The sequence below is a fragment of the Pan troglodytes genome, chromosome 3, assembly GCF_028858775.2.
Source record: "Pan troglodytes isolate AG18354 chromosome 3, NHGRI_mPanTro3-v2.0_pri, whole genome shotgun sequence".
Lineage (NCBI taxonomy): Eukaryota > Metazoa > Chordata > Mammalia > Primates > Hominidae > Pan > Pan troglodytes.
Window position 1 is genome coordinate 102,648,698 of NC_072401.2, and position 22,030 is coordinate 102,670,727.

At 36.3% G+C, this 22,030-nt stretch overlaps 1 protein-coding gene across 4 annotated transcripts in view; it reads right to left on the reverse strand.

The window, feature by feature from the left end:
* The window catches only part of PPP3CA (protein phosphatase 3 catalytic subunit alpha), a 323,016-nt gene that overhangs the window by 162,295 nt on the left and 138,691 nt on the right, over positions 1-22,030 (reverse strand). For all 4 annotated transcript variants that reach the window (XM_016951921.4, XM_016951920.4, XM_054683227.2 and 1 more), the window contains exon 2: positions 9,680-9,880. In XM_016951921.4, the coding sequence (XP_016807410.1) occupies positions 9,680-9,880 (201 nt within the window). The remainder of the gene's footprint in view (positions 1-9,679; positions 9,881-22,030) is intronic.

Here is a 22,030-nt window from a genome sequence, read left to right on the forward strand (position 1 = left end):
CAAATAGTTTAGGGTTGCCAATGAGAGGGAGAAAAACTCACTGAAAATCCCTGCAACATTTATCTGATTTAAATGACAGAAAGCAATCTAAAGTTGCATATTATTTGGGAAATGTAAAATCCAAATAATGTACACTTTGTTGGTAGTTCCATGAACTGTTAAAAAATCAATTACCCAAACATGAAATGAAAATGTATTTACATCCAAATGATTCTCAATCATCAAATATAAAGAAATTATTACTTTGACATGGGACTCTAGCAAAGCCCACCCTTGCATATATTTGGCTATTTACTTCTAGTTTTCTAATATATAATAGCTCATATTTCCCATTTTTTATTTTTCATTTTCTTCTTTCCAATTGATATACTGATAGCGCAAAATATGTTCATGAAAACAAAATTTATTTTCTTTCGAATTAAAACTCATTTGGAATTTAGAAAAGGTAAGTAGAGGACAGCTGTGGTTAGGAGGAACTATCTGCACACTCTGTCACAGCACAGCCCTCTCAGTCTTTACTTACATCCACAAAAGGGGAACTGCAAGCTATATTATCCAAATTAATGGAGTTTTTATAAGGTGTCTATACTTCTAATCACCAAAAACCATACACTAGAATCAACAGTTGATGTAACAGATACGTAACAACAATACCGGTCACAATAGTAACAGTTACAGCAATAACAACAAAAATTTACTACTCATTGGGCATATCTGTGCTGTGGTTGCAGCATTTCACCCTATCGGAGTGACAGGCATGACACTAACACCACTGAATAGATAGAAAGCTGAGATTTAAAGAGGTGAATATCCTGCTGAGTGGTACAAAGGTAGAAAGTGGCAGATACAAAATGCTAATTTAGAGATTCACAATTTTAATGTGGACACCATGCTGGATAGGGAGAAAATAAAGTTACTGCTGCACTGTCATTAGGTGATACACCTCAGGTGACCTGCACAGCAGAGATTAAATCACACTTCCTATTATCACCTCTTCTTATTTCTGTCATTTTTTTTTTTTAAGATAAACTGACTGAACCAGAAGTTTGAAAATAAACTGAGAATTCTAAACAGGCTGCAGAGGAGGAAAAAAGTCTGCAAGATGGCTCATTGCCACCACGTCCTTAATAAACTAAGCTAACCAGCCACAAATTATTTTCTAAGGGGCTAAAATCATCTCATGTATTTTTAACATTTCCTCAATTCAGAGTCGCAAGTGGAATGGATATTTTATATCAATAATGCAGGCAATTTAATGTCTAGCTTTCACCTACCTTTGATATATCTTTAATAAATATTACCAGCTTATCTCATGAAGAAGGCAAAGCAGTGGTTGAGATTAAGCTAAGGTCCACCTTTGAAGGAGTTGGCCTTTAATGTTTAAAACATAAGAAAGAGAATTTCAAATGAATAATTTGTTTCATGCTTGATTATCTGAGAATCTCTTATTCGCCAAATGGTATCCAAATATCCACTCAAACTTTACCTTTTAAAATTAAATGAAAAATATGTAACTAGGATTTTAAAGAGGATAATGAATTTCTACAAATGTCTGTGAGCAAAGCTGAGTTCTGAAGCTTGCAGCCTGATTATAATGCTTTGTAAGAAAGAATCAGATTATGCTTATTAACAAAGACCAAAGCAAACATGCATATTACTTCGAGAAAACAGAAAGGGAAACACAAACGATCCTTTGTTTGAAATGAAAACAAATGTCTGCATGTCATTTCAAAAATATTCTTCATAAGCAATATAGGATGTATGATTCTGAGAGCAATTAAAAGAACTAGGTGTATCAAATGCATACCACCAGATGGCATCTTAAATTAGATAGCACATTCAGAGATCATGAGAGTTAATAACTGCATTTCTGGGAATCAGGTTCATGAATTCCAAGTATATCTTTTTGTATTAAAATATCTGACACAAATCATAAAATCCAGAGAAAACTAACAATAATACTATCTTGAATATGACAAAGATATATGAATCTGAAAAGAAAAGCAGTGAAATAAAATGGTGATCTTGACATCTATTTATATGAAGATAAATAAGTCCTTAAAAATAGAGCCACAAGAGCAAAAGAAAACTTGGTTAATCATTTGAGGCTTCCCTTATTTCTATCTAAAATTTTTCTTCCTACTACTCTTCATATTAAAATACAATGTTGTTTCATAAAAATTTCTGAAAAACACTTGATTATCTCATGGATAAGATTTTTTTTCTATCATTGTATAATCAGTATAATCCTACTTTTTCAAAATACATTTTGCTATAAATATTATTTTCATATGATGAAAGCGATCTAAAAATATAACTTCTTAAGAGTTTGTTATCTCTTTTCGATATGGATTTACATATATGTACATAGTTTGCTACATAGACCTTTTAGGGTTTAATATGAGGAAAAGAACATTGGGCTCTTTTGAAGGCTTTTCCCTACCTCCTCAACAGACTGACTTAGGTATGAAACCATTCCATAGACTTTCATGTTACTTCATAAGGCAATGCTCAGTGATGCTGCTGGCAAGGCAGACAAAATATAGGAGAAGAATAGCTATCTGACCTCCAGGTCAAACACAACTGAACTGCCTGAAGGCCTTCTCTCAGGTAATATATTTTCCATTAGCAAGGTGTGGACCTAAAAGCATTTAGTTTATATTTTTAATAATATTACACTTTATATACCAAGACAGTAACTTTACAAAATAGTAAACTAGCTGCATGAAAAATTTATATTCTTTTTCTTTTATAAATCCACTAAACCACAGATTTTTCTGTAAGAAACAACTTCCAAACAGACTTGTGTATTCATCAAGTATCTCATGTGTCTGTGTCCAAAACGCTCCACTAAGAAGACAGAAATCAATAAAATCAACAAACTCAGGAAAACAGAACAGACTAAAAAGATAACTGCTATGTAAATGGTTACACTAACACAAAGAAACACACACATATATAAACACATACTCTAGAGGTTTTCGTATATTTCCATTATATTATTATCATAATTTACTATGTACAAATCAGCCGTGCAGTTATACTAAAATTATTTTTAAATAGAATAATATCCACAAAACCATAATGCATGTTTATGTCCTCAGATGTTCAACATTTAGTAGGATAACAGTATGAAACAAAAATATTATTCAGGACAATACAGTTAATGTCATGTTACATATGGTTACTTCCAGATTTAATGACTTCATAAACCTGTAAAATTAACCTCCACCCCCAAATAAAACAGAAATAGACATAGTTGAACTGCTTGGGATTTAATCCCAATTCTGGCACTTCGTAGCTGGGTAACCATAGTAAGATAGACAATTTCACTGAGCTTTAGTTTCCTCATTTATAGAATGGAACTGATAACAGTATTTTTTTCACAGGGTTGTGTGAACACTAAGAGTTAAAAAGTACAGTGTTTATGATAGTGAACAGCAAAAAAAAAAAAAAAAAAAAAAAAAAAAACCCAAAAGAACCTAACAAATGTTAGCTTTAAAACAAAAACAACTCAGTTTATCCCCCAAAAAACTATAAAAAATTATGATCTACTGTCACCATAGTGTCATACACAAAAAGAAAGCATTTTCGCTAAAATGAAAATGAAATTTTCACTCTGGACCAGTGAAAATTTTGTCATGGATCGGAACCAGTCAGTGACTGGTATTTCAGACTGTTCATTATAGTCCATACATGTTACTGACTCAGAAAGAGAATAAAATCAATGAAGTCTGAAATTATTAGGAACACTTCAGTGAGAAGATGGAATATGGATAAGATTGGAAACATGAGTATAAAAATGAATATAGCATAGATGAGATTGAAAATATGAGTATTACCTGGGTAGACCAAGGAAAACATCTACAATTTTTTCCTTAAAGTACCTAAGAAAATATTCCTTCCTTATCTGGAGGCATTTCAGTATTACCTGAAACACCACTTCTCTTAAAGCCACCATAGTCTTGATTTTAATATATTTTAGCCTTCTCCAAAAGAATTAGAGCATTATGATTGCCAGTGATTGTTTTCAAATTTTAAGAATAATAATTCTGGGGATGTTTACCTTCCTGTGAAAACAACTGGCATTGCTTTACCAAAGGTGCTTAAATATGTCATTATTTGTGAAAAGTACCAATTCGTGAGAACATAAAAGGGATGTTAAAAGGGATATGTATACTGCGTCTTAAAGTAAAACAGTTATTCATGTAACCATGACGTAATTGTAATGACTGTCAAATGTTTCCCATAGATAGCGCTACATGTTTATTGATGTTAATAGAGTATTACTGATTCGTACACACAAATACTGAAGTACTATGGTTCAGCTATTCTTAATAGAATACTGTATTCATTACCACTCAGCTCACTGATACCCGATTTTGAGCCCCTGGCTTAAATTTTTTGTTTGATACACTGTTCCAGTAGCAACTTTCTATAGTAAACTCCCCAAGAGCTTGTAAAGAAAAGAACTATGAATGTTTTTTTCTGGGAAAAACTACACACATAAACTCTATGTCCCAAATATGCCAAGCATTCTGTTTCATCCTGCCTGCTTGTATTATAGAAACACACTTTTTATTTAAAATATAATAAATTATAATCAACAGTCAAAATAATTTATTTCTTCTACTTCTTGAGGACCCTTCGCATCAGTATTCTTTGTATGTTTTCTTCAGTAATGAGCAGGAAAACATTCTAGTCACGGGAACAAAAGCCCAAGACTTTAACCCTACAATGCAGAAGTAGAATAGTGTAGTATAATAGCTAAGCATAGGATATGTATATAAATGCCTGTTTAAGGCAAGGACTTCAGCTTACCTGCTACGAGACTTCAGTTTAAGTTCTTAAACCAATGAATCTCACAGTGTGGTCCCAGATCAAGAGCATCATCATTATCTGGGAACTCAGATACTCACATTCTCAGGCCCTACTCCAGACCTACTAAATCAGAAACTCTGGAGGCAGAACTCAGCAATCTGTAGTTTGTGAAGCCCTACAGGTGATTCTGATCTATGGTCAAATTTGGAAACACTGACTCCACCTGTCTCCCTTTTCACATTTGTAAAAAGCGTTTCCAAGAACAACCTTGCAAGACCAGAGGTGAACAGATCAAAGGACTTTGGCTCTCATGCAGTCACCTTTTATAATATAATCACTTTTTTAACCAAGGGCTGAAATTAAGGAGTATATGGACATCAAAATGATGTGTGGCTGCCACAGGCTGGGACTGAAATGTGATGACTTGCCAGCAGTGGGCTGGGTACCAAAATAGGTCTCTGGCTGCAGGACAGGCCCTAAAGATTTGGCCACTAAAATCACAAGTGGGCAAAATGCCCCAGACAAAATATTTTATCTCCATATAAACTAAGGCCACATTGCTTCATAGTGACAAATGACAGTATGAGGAGAATAAACACTGATCTTTTAGGTCCCAGAAGACACCGGATTCCTATCCCTGCTTAACTCTCCTCAGAGTGCAGGCAAGGGGAATTCTCCTAATTGACGTCAGCTGCTGTAAGGGAAGGACTGCCATGACCTTAAACTTGGCCACCAGTCCTCTCTCACATCCAGGAACAAAGCCAGAGGGTTCTCCTGGCAACTGCCTGACATGCTAAATGGCAGGCCCAGGCACTGAGGGAATCCTTTGCTGCCCCAGGGACAAATCCCCCACTGCAGGAAACAGACAAACCAGAGAGATTAGCAGTTTGCCCAGCTGATGCTGGCCTATCCCCTCTGCCCAGAGAGCAGAACATGAGTTCTAAATCATTCTATTCAAAAAACCTAAGCTCCCAGTCTGCTTTTGCATTACAAATGAGTGGAATGTTCTCTGCTAAGTGAAAGGAAAACAGGAAAATATGAGAACTTCAGGGAGAAATGTACATTGGATCCCTGCACAAATCATCTTACCGTTTTCAAGAAGACTTTAAGAGATATTAACGTTTTAAATACAAACTAATCAGATGTTTTAAAATCAACTTGAACACTCATTTTATAAAAGGTCTTCTAATAAAAATAGGATTAAATCCCCCTACCCTGCCATGGCTTCCTTGAATAAGTATGAAAGTTTCCTAATCACCCCACTCTTAAGAATTCCTCCCCACCTCTTCCTACTCATCTCATCCAGGACACTATTCCAGCCACAAACATGATTATGTAACTCTCCTGCTCAAAGATCCCCTCAACCCCCATTCCCTATAGAATGGTATCAGAGTAAGTGCTGGTTATAGAGATTAATATTTAACCCTGGCCTTCCAGCCTCAGTCTCACCCTCCCATCTCCACCCCACCTCTCATACCCTTCTGAAACCCTGCCTTCTCACAGCAAACCTCAAAGAACATGACTAGCCACTTTACAAAAAATACCAGTGGCTTCCATGTGCTGTTATCTCTGCTCACATCATCCTTCCCCATCTTTTTCACATAGTACAATTTTACTTATCATACATGATACAATTCAGATATCATGTAATCTGTCAATACTTTCTTGGCTCTCTGCATTCCTTTTGCTGAGTTCTCACACCAGTTTTTAGGTACCTCCATTACAGTTCTTAAAAAACTTATAGTAATTATCTCTTTATGTGTCTGACTCCCTTACCTAGACCTTGGATATTCTATGTCTCATATGTTTTATCATCCATAGCCATAACTTTCAATAAGTTCTCAATGCATATTCACAACAGGTAGGACCCCAGCTATTTAATAGTTTCTTTTACTCAAAGATGAAATGTAATAATCAATGAGCACTGTCAAGGAAATACTCATTTAGAAGATAGGAACACATTTTGGTTTTAAATTAGCTATATCCACTTGGATACTTCCTAATTTGCTTGAATGCACCTAGGTTATATCCTTTAATTTAGTCAACAATTTAATGTACTTATGCTTGGTTAGATATCTGTTTCCATTTTTTCCTGTTATATTCTGAGCCCTTGGAGGGCAAAGACCAGGTCTTATTCACATGTATGTGATATATACCACCTGTACCAGGTAAATGTATAATAAACATTTCATTAAATTGGATTACCAAAATGTGTTGCCTCACTGATTTGGGGCCACAGTTTTTCAACGTTCCATTTGTGTGTTTGCAAGAACACAAAGATAAGTTCAACTACATTTTTTGGAAAAAAAATGTCAAAGAGGAAAAATACTTTTCTTTACAAAATGTCTGCAACACAGAAATAGTCTTCAAATTAAAAATCTGAAACAACTACCAGTCTAGTCAGCCATGTTAGCTGAAAAAAACAAAAAAACAGAACTGGCCTCATGGCTCCCTTGTCTGGATAAACTTCATCTCTACTCCTATGAAGATGGTTTGCTCACCTATCTAAATCCACACGCTAAATCCGCTTTGTGAGGGCAAGTCCACACTCCTTTACTCCCTCTCCAGACGGACAGATGCAGGGACTCAGGGGACTAGGCGGCTTCCTGGTCCTTCTGACTTCTCCAAAATAAAACATAATGAATTTTTAGGGGAAAAAAATCCTAAATGAACCCAAACCTTTCATTGCCTTATGAACACTTGAAGAGAAAGTCTTTGTTCATTTTAACTTTAAAAAAATGCTAAAGGAATGAAGGAATATCTAGATTTCCAATAACAAGGACATTAATTCCTCAGTTTTTCTTAAATGGGGGCAAACCATGGCAAATGTTAGTACAACTCTTCTCTAAACATCTGAGACTGAAACATTTTTATTAATAAAAAGTAGGAGGGAAGAACTAGAGGAAAATATGGTAGTGGCTTTTTAATTATAAAATATTGATCACTTCTTTTGAGAGTTTACATATCTACTACACTTAATTCTGAATTCCACAAAAGAAGTTATCAGTCAGTAACTTACAGAGTAAGTCTCTGGCTTGACTTACTCACCACTGGTCCAATATTGGGTTAATGCTCCTCGAGCCAATTCCTCCTCTACCTGACCCTAAACATAGTTAATATTTATGAATTACAAATAAGAAAAAATAGCATTGCCAGACAAAATGTAAATAATGTCAATCTCTCTAGAATGGGAATCATTCAAGATATTTTGATAAAGAAAGGTGTAGTCTGATACTCAAAAGAGCTTATCTCTTTCTTAACAGTCAAATTCAAATATTCATTTGAAGACCAATAATTTTAAAAGAAATTAGCAATCACTAGTATATATGAAATACTTTTAGATGCCCCCTTTATATCAAAAAGAACACTATTCTATGTCTATACCAAAATAATATTTAAGAGGAAAATATTTTTAGCTTCTTCAAAAATGAAAACCTGCAAATTAAGCAAACTCCATAAAGAGTAGATCCAAAGTCTCTGGTATTAGAAGCTGTATACTATACAATTTGTTTTTCTTTTTTTGAGATGGAGTCTCACTCTGTCACCCAGGCTGGAGTGCAGTGGCAGTCTCAGCTCACTGCAACCTCTGCCTCCTGGGTTCAAGAGATTCTCCTGCCTCAACCATCGAAGTAGCTGGGATTATAGGTGCCCACTAGCACACCCAGCTAATTTTTGTATTTTTAGTAGAGATGGAATTTTACTATGTTGGCCAGGCTGGTCTCAAACTCCTGATCTCAAGTAATCCACCTACCTCGGCCTCCCAAAGTGCTGGGATTATAAGAGTAAGCCACCGCGTCCAGCCCATACAAAATTTTTTGACAATATTTAATTTTTATGGCCTAAGAGAAGCATACTTACACAAAATATGTATCTGACCATAAGAAGTAACAAAACAAAAACACGAAAAATTAAAAAAAAAAAAAAAAAAGGCCGGGAGTGGTGGCTTATGCCTGTAATCCCAGCACTTTGGGAGGCTGAGGTGGGCAGATCACCTGAGGTCAGGAGTTCAAGACCAGCCTGGCCAATGTGGTGAAACACCATCTCTACAAAAACAGAAAAATTAGCCAGGCATGATGGCACCTATAATCCCAGCTACTCAGGAGGCGGAGGCAGGAGAATTGCTTGAACCCAGGAGGTGGAGGATGCAGTGAGCCGATATTGCACCATTACACTCCAGCCTGGTGACAAGAGCGAAACATCATCTCAAAAAAAAAAAAAAAAAAAAGATATTTTGTACGGACAAAATGCTATGGGCAAAAGAGAAAAAAAATGTGTCCTTCTTCCGAAAGTTCAGTGCTTCTCAAACTTTAATGTGCATCAGAATCACACAGAGGGCTGGATAAGACACAGATTGTTGGGTCTCACCCCAGATAATGTGATTCAGTAGGCTGGAGTGGGGCCTAAGAATGCATATTTTAACAAGTTTCAAATGGTGATGATGATGACACTATCAGTCTGGGGATCACACTTTGAAAACCACTGTTTTAACTTATACCCTTACTCAACCATTGTGGAAGTCTCGGGATACTTTGTCTAATCTTTCCCAATGAATATCCTGTGTGCCACTTAGTATTTCTACTTACAAACAATATCACATCTTAAAGTATCACTTCAGAAATCATCACCATCTCTAAGTTGCATTCCACTTTTTAGAGCATTGCAATCTTACAGATATTTAACACATGAAAATATGTGTATATATGTATAATATACTTACTACTCTAATGTATAGATTCAACAGTAAAAGATTATGATGGGTAAGGTATTTGAAGACTCACTGGTAACTAGGACTTTTGATTTCATGCTATAAACAACAAAATGTGTATACAAGTGGGCAACCTCCCTCCTCAGGACTTACCAGTGACTGGCGCATCAATATCCAGCAAATTTTTTTCCTGTCGAAGAATTGATGCACCCTCTGTTATTATTCTCAATGCAACACTCTCTTCCAGCCTTCCCTCCTTCATAAGATGCGCCTTTAAGATATCCACACGAGGTTTTCCATCATTATCAAACACTTCTTTTGCTGTAAGCCGGTGACTTGGAGGAAATGGAACAGCTGAAAGAAAAAAGGTCTAATTATTACATTAGCCAAAACTCAACAACAAACAATGCAATAATAACCACCAAATATCCATCCTAATCACAAACCAACTAATATAATATTTTTAGGGTGGCTGAATTAAAATATGATCAAGGGCTATCTATCAAAAATTAAGAACTGCATCCTTCCTTTGATTCTAGATATAATGTGATTGCTTAAACAAAATTGATAGTTCTTGTTCATCCAGTACTATCTCTTGCATCTATAATATCCTGATTAAGTTAAAAAGAAAAGGAATGAAAATTTCAGTTCAACAATAATCAACTCTGTGAAAGAAAATAGTTCCTATACATCCAACCATAACCAACTTGTGCAAAGATGGGTCTCCACTAGAAAACAGGCTCCTCTACTGGGATTAGAGGAGTGGGAAAAGGTCTACCCAACCAGATTTGCTGCTCTAACTAGAGTCACATCTGAGATAACTAATCTACTCACTGTATAAGAAAACAGCAGGAATCTGAAAGCAAAAAGGCAAAAGTGCACTGACTACTGATAAGGAAATCAGGATTTGCAGGTGAGTGTGTATGCTCTCACTGAAGGGACCTCCTTAAAAGTGAAAGATCAGGATGTCAGGGACGAGATACAGGTATTTTTTTAAATGACACAGTGACAAAGTCCAATTATTGCTCAGGCTTGGAAGCAATCATTCTCTCTTCCACTCACCCGCATCTTCTTAACAGCAAGAAGCTCTCTTGTAGCTAATGCCTTCCTCTACATTTGTGAGTACATTCATTCACTCATTCCGCCAGAGGACATTCACTAAACTCCTCTAGCTTGCCCTGCATCCAAAGGTCTATGGTCAGAGATGGTACCACAAAGGTTAAATTTGCAATAAATGGCCAATAAGCCATTTAAAAACTCATTATTTCTCTGTTTCACATGATGGTTCATTCACTGGACAACTAGAAGTATCTGGCAAGCAGCATAAACATCATCCCATGTATCTTTCATGTGCCGTGTGCATTATGAAACAGACATACAGCATCTCCACTGCATGACTCCTCTCTCAGGAGAAGCACTTGATGTTAACGGAATAAACTTGGCCCTCTCCCTTCCTAAAAGTGTCTCTCAAAGAAGCAAGACTTACAGGGGACCTATGCCAAAAAATTGTGTTAATCTAATGGCATAGATTTGTAATCCCGAGTTAAATTATAACTAAGAGAAAAGAAAAACTGGGAAATGAACCTGTACAGATGGATGCAAGCATGATTTTCTGGACAATCCAGCCACATCTATTTCACTATGCTGTCATATTGAAGCAGTCTTGGCAGATTTGGTGGCTGAGCAGGAGGCTTTTGTGGTCAGACAAACCTGGGTGCGAACCTTGCACTCTGCACACTCACCAGCTTATGACCTTGAGCAGGTTAAATAACCTTCTTTGGCTCCAGTTACCTCACCTGTGAAGTGAGGATTACATCTATCTGAGGATTGTTATACTAACTAGAGTAAATAGTAACAGCAGTAGCTAATATTTATAGAGTATTTATTTTATGCCAGGCATCGTTTAGGTAATAAAATCAGAAACAACAATAAAACTGTAAGATGAGTAAGGCATACATACATGTGTTTATATATAAACTTATTTAGCCCCCATAACATTACTGTGCAGGAGAAACCTGAGGCTCAAAAATATTAAGCACCTTGCCCAAGATAATTATCTAGTGATTTATGTGTATAACTCGGTGAGTTTAAACCCCAGCAGTCTGATGCCAGAATACCTGTAACAAATAAACTACATTACTTCCCAGAAAGTACTCGATAGGGCTTAGTAAGTAAAAATGATTAATAAATCACTTGTACCCTAAAACTTAAAGTATAATAAAAAAAAAGAAAATACTGTTTGTTAAAAAAAAAAAAGAAAAAAAAATAAATAAATCACTTCTTAGAATTGAAATTCTAATACTGAGAGATATTTATTTCTCACAAATACTCCTTTTATTTTCCAAAAGTTATTTTGAGTAGCTTACAGTACAATAGATACATAATACAAAAACAAAAGACAAAATGTATAATGCCAAAGAATAGTAAATAATAAAAGAAATCTGAAGATTAAACAAGGAGGGGAGAAAAAGAGGAAATTAGGTCATTAAATTTGAGGCATTTGGGGGTTATTCTATTTTTTTTCCTCTGCTCTCCCTGCTTTTCCTCGCTTGACTGATAGAGTATGCTTGTTAGGAAAACATGTAGATGTTTTTCAACAGCCACATTTCTTTATGCAGGTCTTTATGTATGTTTTGAGATTAGAAAATATCTTACCTGGCAACTCCCCAAAATTCCCCAGGCTGTAGACCATGAGTCAAGATATGGGCTGGGGGCTAGAAAGGGGTAAACTTCAAAAGGATGCTTGTGGTAAGGGCAAGAGCTGAATTTTTAAAAAATGATTTTCCAAGATGTTTTAGGCAACAGTGAAGGTTTAAGTGGCTCTGCATAACTGTCAGGCAAGAATCACAGGAGCACAGAAGGGAAGGAGGCTAATATATTGTCAGGCAGATAAAAGCAGTGGGTCTCTGCCACACATGCACTTGCTGGCCTGATTAAACTTAAGATAGATCACAGAATTAAATCTGAAAGTGCCAAAGCATTTACGAAGGTGAGAGGCAACAGGAGAGCACCCCAGGGAGTGCCTCACCTTCATGAATTAGTCTTTCTCCAAGTCCCTAGACTCCATCCAAGGCCAAGATCACTGCAATAACAGATGCTCCACCCTCCACTGCAGATCTTTTACCTTCCAGTAATTGCTAATCCTAAGGTAACTGGCTAAGGTAAAGACACCTGCTCTGAGATATTGGCGCTGGTTCCAAATAAACAGGGGGGACAAAGGAAAGGAAAAAGGCCAATCAGAGGGCTCTATTTCCAATTGGATGGAAGGGATCCTGATGAGACGGGGCCCTTTACCAGTTAAACAGATGGCAAAGCCTGCAGGGAACCAAGATGAGCAGTAATGATGCCAAAGACTGAACACAGAGATGCCGCCAGCCAGTGAAAAGTTTTCTAGGACAAAAAATAACACTGGGCTAATATTTGTGTATTTGTGCACCTTTTGGCTTCATAAAAAGCATACCAGCCTTACAAAGGTCACATTTATTTGCTTTCTCTATTCACCTAGAATCCTACATGAAGACCTGTGCCAAATACTGAGCAAAAACTATTTAGACCAAAGAATCCAATCAGCTTGGAAAACATTTATTTAATTAATTCATTGTGAAAGTTGCTACGCTTAATACAACAAAATTGGATTTCCCCTTCCTTCCTTTGCTTTGAGTCTTACAACAAGTTGCTTTCATTGATACATGAGCAGGCCAGGACTAGAGAAATTACATTTGTGCACATTAGTAAAAATTCAGAAATAGCTGTTGATATTTGGGCTGGCTCTTTCCAAAACAATTTTTTTTGTAACTGCCTGTAAGCACAGAATATAGTGCTAAGACTTCTTAGAAGCATCCTAAAAATAGATAGAAACCTTCTCAGCTTTCTCTACTTCACAATTCCCACTCAATGCCACTTTTTTCCTCAAATTAATAAAACAGCAAAGTAGATAAAATCTGGGACATGTAAGTCCTTGACTGACTCCTAACAGAAAACATCACAGAAGGCTTTAAAGGCAAACAACATATTGAGCTAGGATTATGTTCTCATGTCATTGACTGTGGAAATCCGGCAGACACTGATTTTCAAGGGTCAATGACATGAAATTGTTTCTTTTTCTATCTGCTGTTTCCAGCAGAGAGTTTATCTATATGATACGGAGAAAGGTTACTAGTCTACCTATGAACCAAACTCATATGCTTCCCATATTGGCATCTATATAACTATTATTAAAGCTGTTGTCAGTTATACATTTACCAGAGAGAAATACATTTCAAGTCACAAAAACCCTGCAGCCAGAGTAATCCTAGCCCTCATTCTGGCTGACTATGGGAACTACGTCTCAGAAAGATCCAGGGATCACTTTCTGAGTTTGAGGGTAGGTTAATTTTAGACCACAAACATGTGTTCAGTAGCATAAGTGATCCACTATCACTCTGGGATAGTTCCAGGTATCTAGGATTTCTGCTTCTCAAATCTGAGTCACTTAAGCCACTACTGAAGGGATTCCACTATTTAATAGGAAACATCTGAGGGTCATTGCCATGGTGACACCTTGACTGGAAGATGGTCAGTGAAAATACTAGTGGGATATGTAACTTTTAAAAATACTGTATCAAGCCTTCTAAATCCAGTCAATTTGCAAAGACATTGCATCTGTCATGATTGAATCACTGGTGTGGAGACTGTTTGAGGGAAAGAATTAAAATGGCATTTTCTGTGCCTTTACTTATATGGTATCAATCAGTGGATCTCAATCTGGACTTCACATTCATGTAACCTGGGATGTATAAAAATATGCCAATGAATATTTTTAAGTATCAGAAACAGGCTACCTACTGCCTCACCTCTTCCTGGAGTAGTCCTATAAATGCTGACAAAAAAGATTCAAGAGAATATTTAGCCTAGTAATCTTTTGAGCCTGTATTTTCCTCCTTTTTTTCCCCCCTCAAACAAAATTATGCCAGGAAACATAAGTATATCCGAAGGAGAAAGGGATTAAAGCAGTGTGCCTCCTTTCTCCTCGATGATGGCTGCTAAGGAGTGCTTACACAATCCTGGTGCTTTCTGGAGCAAAACTAGAAAACTCCCAATCAAGACTGACCCTCTCATACTAAATAAAAGGAAGTGAAGTCCAGAGAGAGGATGAGTGAATCATCCAACGTCAAGGGATTAGTCACTAGCTAGCCAAACTAACACTAAGGTCTCCTGATTTCGATTCCAGCACTTTACCCTCTATATTTACAAAATATTGTACTGACTAGTCACATATGGCTTTTGACTACTCAAAAAATAGCTACTCCAAACTGAGATATGCTGCAAATCCACAGTTAGCACTGTATTTAGAAGACTTGATACAGTATTTTAAAAAGTTAAATATAACATTCATATTTTAATATTGATTTTATGTTGAAATAATAATATTTAGAACATATTGGGCTAAATAAAATTTGTTACTAAAATTAATTCCAACTATTTCTTTTTACTTTTAAAAAATATGTCTACTAGAACATTTAAAATTGCTTATCTAGCTTTCTTTTACTGGACAGTCGTATTCTAGACCCTGCATCCTTCTAAGTAAATGAGAACAAGGTGAGTGGAAATTAAATTTCTTAGCCTTTCTTCCTTCCCAACTTTGGTTTAATTTCTACAAAACCTCAACCTATTTCAAAACTGGTTGCACACTGAGAATTGCTTTTTTAAAAGATGATGCCCATGCCCTATGTCTAGAGATTCTGATTTAACTGGTTTAGGGTAGGGCCAGGGCATTGGCCTATTTTTACCTAATCCCAGGTTACACAAATATGAATTCCAGATTGAGATCCACTGATCCATACCATAAGTAAACGCATACAAAATGCTGGGCACTTTAATTTTCCCTCTTAACAAGCTCCACACCAGTCAATCAACCACAACAGATGCAATGTCTTTGCAAGTCCAGACACATTTATTTCATCCCTCTCTGTAATCAGGACATGTACAGGAACAGCTCTTGTCCCATATTTCATGTGGCTACTGTGTGAACAAGGACTGTCAAAGATACTTATGTCAGCACATGTTAAGAGAACAGCTTAAGCATATCACATGTCAGACACAGCTTAAAACACTTTCTGGCCTGACCTCCTTAGATTGGAACACCATCTATTCCCTTGTGGACATTTGTGTATGTCACAGTCCACCATGCTAATCACACTATATCAATTAATCAATCAACCAGCAGCACCTATTAGGCACCAACTATGCACTGTATCCCATGCTAGGCAGTGAGAGGAGCAGGAAGAAATGGGCCACAGATAACAAACATAAGCCAACCCAAGCTCTGAAGAGCTTACCAGGTGGTATAATTATTAGTTTTTGCTTGAGATAGTTGGCAAAGTGTTAAACTGCAAAACTAAAGAACAAGTTTAAAGATGATGAGAAAAATATATATAAGTAGTAAGAAAAAATTGTGTCTCTCTATCCTAAGGTTATGTCTGAATTCTTGGAAACTCTTTGATCCAGTTGCAGATTTCTCTTGTTTAAAGTACATTATAAATATTTAATTTTTTAGATGACTCCAGGAGATGAAGTTCTGTTTTTAACTTACGATAAGTAGAATATGTCTATTGTAAAACATATGCCAGTTGAAGTATAAAAAGTAGCTCCACCACCAGAATACGTGAATTCTGATTCTACTTCTGAACAAAGAGTAAAGAGATATGTAAGTACTAAGGAGTTTTCACTGAATTTTATTTGGGTTCTAATATTGAGCAATTAGGTTTAACTTATATTCTCCTAGATTAAAAAAAAGTATATCAGTATGGGGGATATGTGTTTATTTATGCACAGAATGGATATTCTGGATGCAAAGATACACAAAACATGCTGTCTGGGAGAGAGAGCTAAAAATTAACCACAGCTAGCCCCTAAGAAGAACTGTAAGAACATATTTATTAGGGTTCTACTTACGCTACTCCTTCAGACACTCATCACTTGCGTGTTTGAAAGTCTTTCACTTTTATTATAGATATTAATTCCCTTCAAATAAAAATACATATGGCCATCTCAAGTGTGGTTAAATATTAGACTTGTAAACAGAAATATCCAGTTACAATTAAAATTTTTAAAAATGATTTTTTCAAAGATCTATAAATAAAAACACAACTTAGTAATTTACTGGTTTTTTTTCCTGCTGCTATGATGACTTCTTCTATCCTTGTCAGAAACCTCCTTACTCACCTCCTCTAAATACTACTATACCAGTCCTGAGCCTTCATATGTATTCAGTTGTTAGATACAGTATGTGTCTTGATCATTTTGCTAGCAGATTGAATACCTCATTTGAATGCTCACTGAATGTTCACATAAAAATATAGCAAAATAGTATCTTACATAACATACCAATGTGTTAAAGGGCATTATGGTACTCAAAGCACTTACTGAAATAAGCATTCTTCTTTTTTCTCAGGCTTACAGAATATATATTATACCCAGGACTTTTTGAGATTAAATCTGAAATATGCTACAAGCAATTATTTAATAAAGATCAGACTAATTAAATGAATTATTCCTCAGCCGGGTGTGGTGGCTCACGCTGGTAATCCCAACACTTTGTGAGGCCGAGGTGGGCGGATCACGAGGTCAAGAGATCGAGACCATCCTGGCCAATATGGTAAAACCCTGTCTCTACTGAAAATACAAAAATTAGCTGGGTGTGGTGGCACATGCCTGTAGTCCCAGCTACTCAGGAGGCTAAGGCAGGAGAACCACCTGAACCCGGGCGGCGGAGGTTGCAGTGAGCCGTGTTCACACCACAGCACTCCAGCCTGGGCGACAGAGCAAGACTCCATCTCAAAAAAACAAACAAACAAACAAAATTATTCTTCAACTATAAGGTATTAATAATTAATTAGAGAAAATAAGTACCTGAGCAGGACAGAGCTTCTTTTATTATCTGAATTTCAAAATAGTTTTTAAATGTTTATGCATATATATTTAAATATACTTATTTATGTATATCTATTCTTTATCCTTCCCATGTACAGATTTTCTCATGCTCCTTCCACCACATATTCTTGAGTCTAAGGACTCAAGGACACAGAAATGAGTGACAGTCCACAACTTCCTCTGCATGCAGTCTTGAGAAGTTCTATCACAACACTACTTTAATTTTTGATATTTTGGTTACTTCATTACAATTGCAAATGGCTTATATAATGAATTATGTAATAATGATTCAACATTGAAGATTATTTGAAAAAAGTTATTTTAATGGTTTCAAAATATTTCAGCATTATTGATAAGTTTAAATAAAAGCTGATTTTTAAAAATTTATTATTAATTTTTTAGACAGGGTCTCCCTCTATTGCCCATGCTGGAGGGCAGTGGTGTAAACACAGCTCACTGCAGCCTCAACCTCCTGAGCTCAAGCAATCCTCCCACCTCAGTCAACCTACTGAGCTCAACCAATCCTCCCACCTCAGTCTCCTGAGTAGCTGGGACCACAGGTGCATGCCACCACACCTGACTAATTTTTTAATGTTTTGTAGAGATAAGGTCTCATTATGTTACCTAGGCTTGTCTTAAACTCCTAGGCTCAAGCAATCCTCCTGCCTTAGCCTCCCAAAGTGCTGGGATTATTGGCATGAGCCACCACACCTGGCCCTGATTTTTTTAATGTTGTTCAAAATTTAAAAGTTATACACACAAGTAGGCCGGGCTCAGTGGCTCACGCCTGTAATCCCAGCACTTTGGGAGGCCCAGGCGGGCGGATCACGAGGTCAAGAGATCAAGACCATCCTGGCTAACACGGTGAAACCCCATCTCTACTAAAAATACAAAAAATTAGCTGGGCGTGGTGGCGGGCGCCCGTAGTCCCAGCTACTCTGGAGGCTGAGGCAGGAGAATGGCGCAAACCCGGGAAGCGGAGCATGTAGTGAGCCCAGATGGCACCACTGCACTCCAGCCTGGGTGACAGAGCAGGACTCCATTTCGAAAAAAAAAAAAGTTATACACACAAGTCCAGTGATTGACACATGGACAATGCCAATCACAAATTATTGCATACATGGGCATGATAAAAGCAAAATTATATTTACTGATTTTGAAATATATGCTATCGAATGTTTAGATTAAACAGAATTATAAATATTAAATGTCTTAATTTATATGTTTAAGTCAAATACTTAAAAAATTTAAATATATAATTGAAGAATTGTTTTATACGAGTTTACTCTACAATGTTTTTATAAATTTCTTTAAAAATATATATATATTCAGGTACACCATGAGGTACCCCAACTATCTTGGATCTCCATACTAGATGAAATTATTACAACAATATTTTCAGCAAATGATATTTATACTAATCCCCAGAATAGCAAACTAAAGAAATGCATGAAATTCTCCTCACTGGGATGAATTTAAAGAGAGAGGCTTTTTATTTATACATTTATTTTTTGGCCTTGAACATTTACTCTCTTCTCCAGAGAAAAATGCCATAGGAGAATAAGAAAATCAAGAAACAAACAAGAATAGATACTTTAAGACTAGATGAATTTATTTCTCAAGTGAGCCAGTCCCCTTAAACATGATAATTATTCCTTAGAAATGAGGAGTACCCAGGGATTCTGAAACGTTATTTAATCCAGGTACATTTTTAAAAATTTATTTATTTATTTATAATTAAGCTCTGGGGTACATGAATCCAGGTACATTTTACCACTCAGAAATCCTCAACTCAACAGCCTAAGTAAGACATGAAATATAAGGAAGGACTTTAGCTATTGAGTTGAACTACTCGACAGAAGTTCTTTAATCACTATAAATTTTAGAAACCTTTGTATTAATAAACCTTACAAAACATAGTACTTGCCTTCTTAGTCCTCAATCCTAAACTGGTAAGTTGATAGGAAAAAAAAATCTATTCCCACACATAACTTGTTCCTTTTACCTTCTTCATTCAACTCTATGGGCCAACACATTTTCCATGCCCACATGCCCACCTACCATCCCCATCCTCTGTGGTTAAAACACCTATAGGCATCAAAATCATTTTATTTAATGAATTGACTTTCTCTTCTTTCAAAGGGTCTTAATAAAATGGCAAACATATGTCCCAAATGATACAAAATAATGTAAGTCTTAAGTGACAATTTAAGAATGTTAACCATTTTTGCATGTAAAAGGTGATCCATTAAAAAATAATAAATCCAGCATACAGCATCCTGTATCTGTGACCACAGTGAAGCAAAGATTGAAATATTTTGCCTGACAGTCACCCTCCAGAGAGCCAAGGGCAGGAGCTAAATTCCCAGGTTTGCATATAATTCCCACCTGCTCTGGCTCAATATGCCCTACTCGGGTAGGCTCTAGAGCAGGTTGCAGCAAAACATCAGGCCCTCTGGGTCTTTCCACGTTTCAGTAATGCTTACACTGTTTGCTTCCTTCTGATGACCAGACCTGTTCTCATCCACAGTCTGCGGTTCACCATTTCTAAGAACCACTTACTCATCTGAATAACACAGAAGCATGCAGGAAGTTCCAATTCTCTGCACCTCTAATGTTCACTCCCCAAATCATAATCTTCACACATCTATTTAAAAATTGGAATGTCTTAATGACTACCACCTACAATAATATTCTCTCAAACTTCATTTTCAATTGTTTCATTGATCTTTAAAGTGAACTTGTCAATTTTGGTTTAAAAATCAAACATGCATTTTTTAATCCAGCAAATGGAAAATGAACAATTTTATAATAAAGCTACAACAAACTGCATTCCTTTCCTCAAAAAAGAACCACTCTTGGGAGATAATTTGCATCCATACGTAAGGTAAATTTTGTGCATAAAAGAAACTTTCAAGTAATTAAGGAAAGAGATTGCTGGAATTATAATGCCAGTTGCAAATTTACAGGTAACATCAAATCTCACTCCAACCAATGAGTCAATCAATGATCACTACTCAAAAAACAGAATAATTAAGTACAAGGATGAACAATCAAGTCCCATTGAGTGTCTAGTCCAGTACTCTGGCATTTGATATGTGTTGTTGAGTCAATGTAAGAAAGGATTGTCTTTTCCCCATCTCACTCACAATTTATTTAATACTTCTGTGGTACTAGAAGCAGTCTAAGAAGACAGAATAGAAAATAAAATGCCTTGTTCAGATCTAAAAGTATGTAATTATAAAAATGATAGTCAATAGCCAAAACAACAGAACACTGAAACCTTCAGTTAGTAAATGTAAATGTCTTTTAAGTAGCCATTAGAATAAAGGTACCATGGATGCCACATGGTGTGGGGGAAGCTGGCAGCCCATATCAAAGAGTAGACAGACAGATGTGATCAAAAGTGAGCAACAGATAGAAAACTGAAAAGGGACAAGAAAAAAAAAATTGCAAACATTTTGAAAAACTAAATGATTTTCATCGCATATGTGAATGCATGGTCACAAATAAATCTGTTGTTATTTATGATGCAAAATTAGCCCTGTAACAATAAAAATAATGTTACATCAGTACAGCAGTGCCCCACTGCTAACATCCTAAAACACTATCACATGGGATTTCAGAAAGTTCAAATATTTCCTTTAAAGGAACATTTTCCTAGCTTATAAGAATGCTATTAATATACATTTATTGAAGTATGATTCAATTAAAACGATATTTTTAATTGCTAAACTTGCAATATCCAAGACTTAATAGACTAAACACTTTCTCAGCAACTCAAGAGTCAGAAGTAGTTCAGGGGGACAAAGGCCTCCTTTTCCCTTCTTTTTAATGTCTGCATGACAGGCTACCAGTTAAAGTGAATCCAAATCTTACCAGTAGACACAAATGAAAACTTTATTGAGAAATACAGCTGTTAAGAGTAGCTAAAAACTAGGCTGGGCACAGTGGCAAATACCTGTAATCCCAGCACTAGGAGGCCGAAGTGGGCAGATCACTTGAGGTCAGGAGTTCAAGACCAGCCTGGCCAACATGGTGAAACACCATCTCTACCAAAAATACAAAAGCAGCCAGGCATGCTGGCAGGCGCCTGTAATCCCAGCTACTTGGGAGGCTGAGGCAGGAGAATCACTTGCACCTGGGAGGCAGAGGTTGCAGTGAGCCGAGATCACACCACTGCAATCCAGGCTGGTGACAGAGCGAGACTCCGTCTAAACAAAAAAGAAAAAAAAAAAAGAGTAGCTAATAACTAGAGTATCTAACTCACCCTAAGCACATATATAATGGCAAGCAGAATAATGTTAATTCCCATGATATATGACTTTGGTTCCCCAAAGCATCCAAAAAGCTTCAGTTCCATAAGTTTTTCACTATCCAGATTGAACACACTCATTTAGGCATGATGGGCAGTCATTTAGGCAGCACTGTAAGTGCCTTCATTCAAGTTTCATATATGGAAGTCACAACTAGCAGACTAGAAATACACTATTTTTTATTATCACATAATTTAAAATCACTCACTGGCTTAAAATTCTAACTCAAGAAATAATCATGATTAAATGTAGAACTACTAACAGGTTAATATAAATG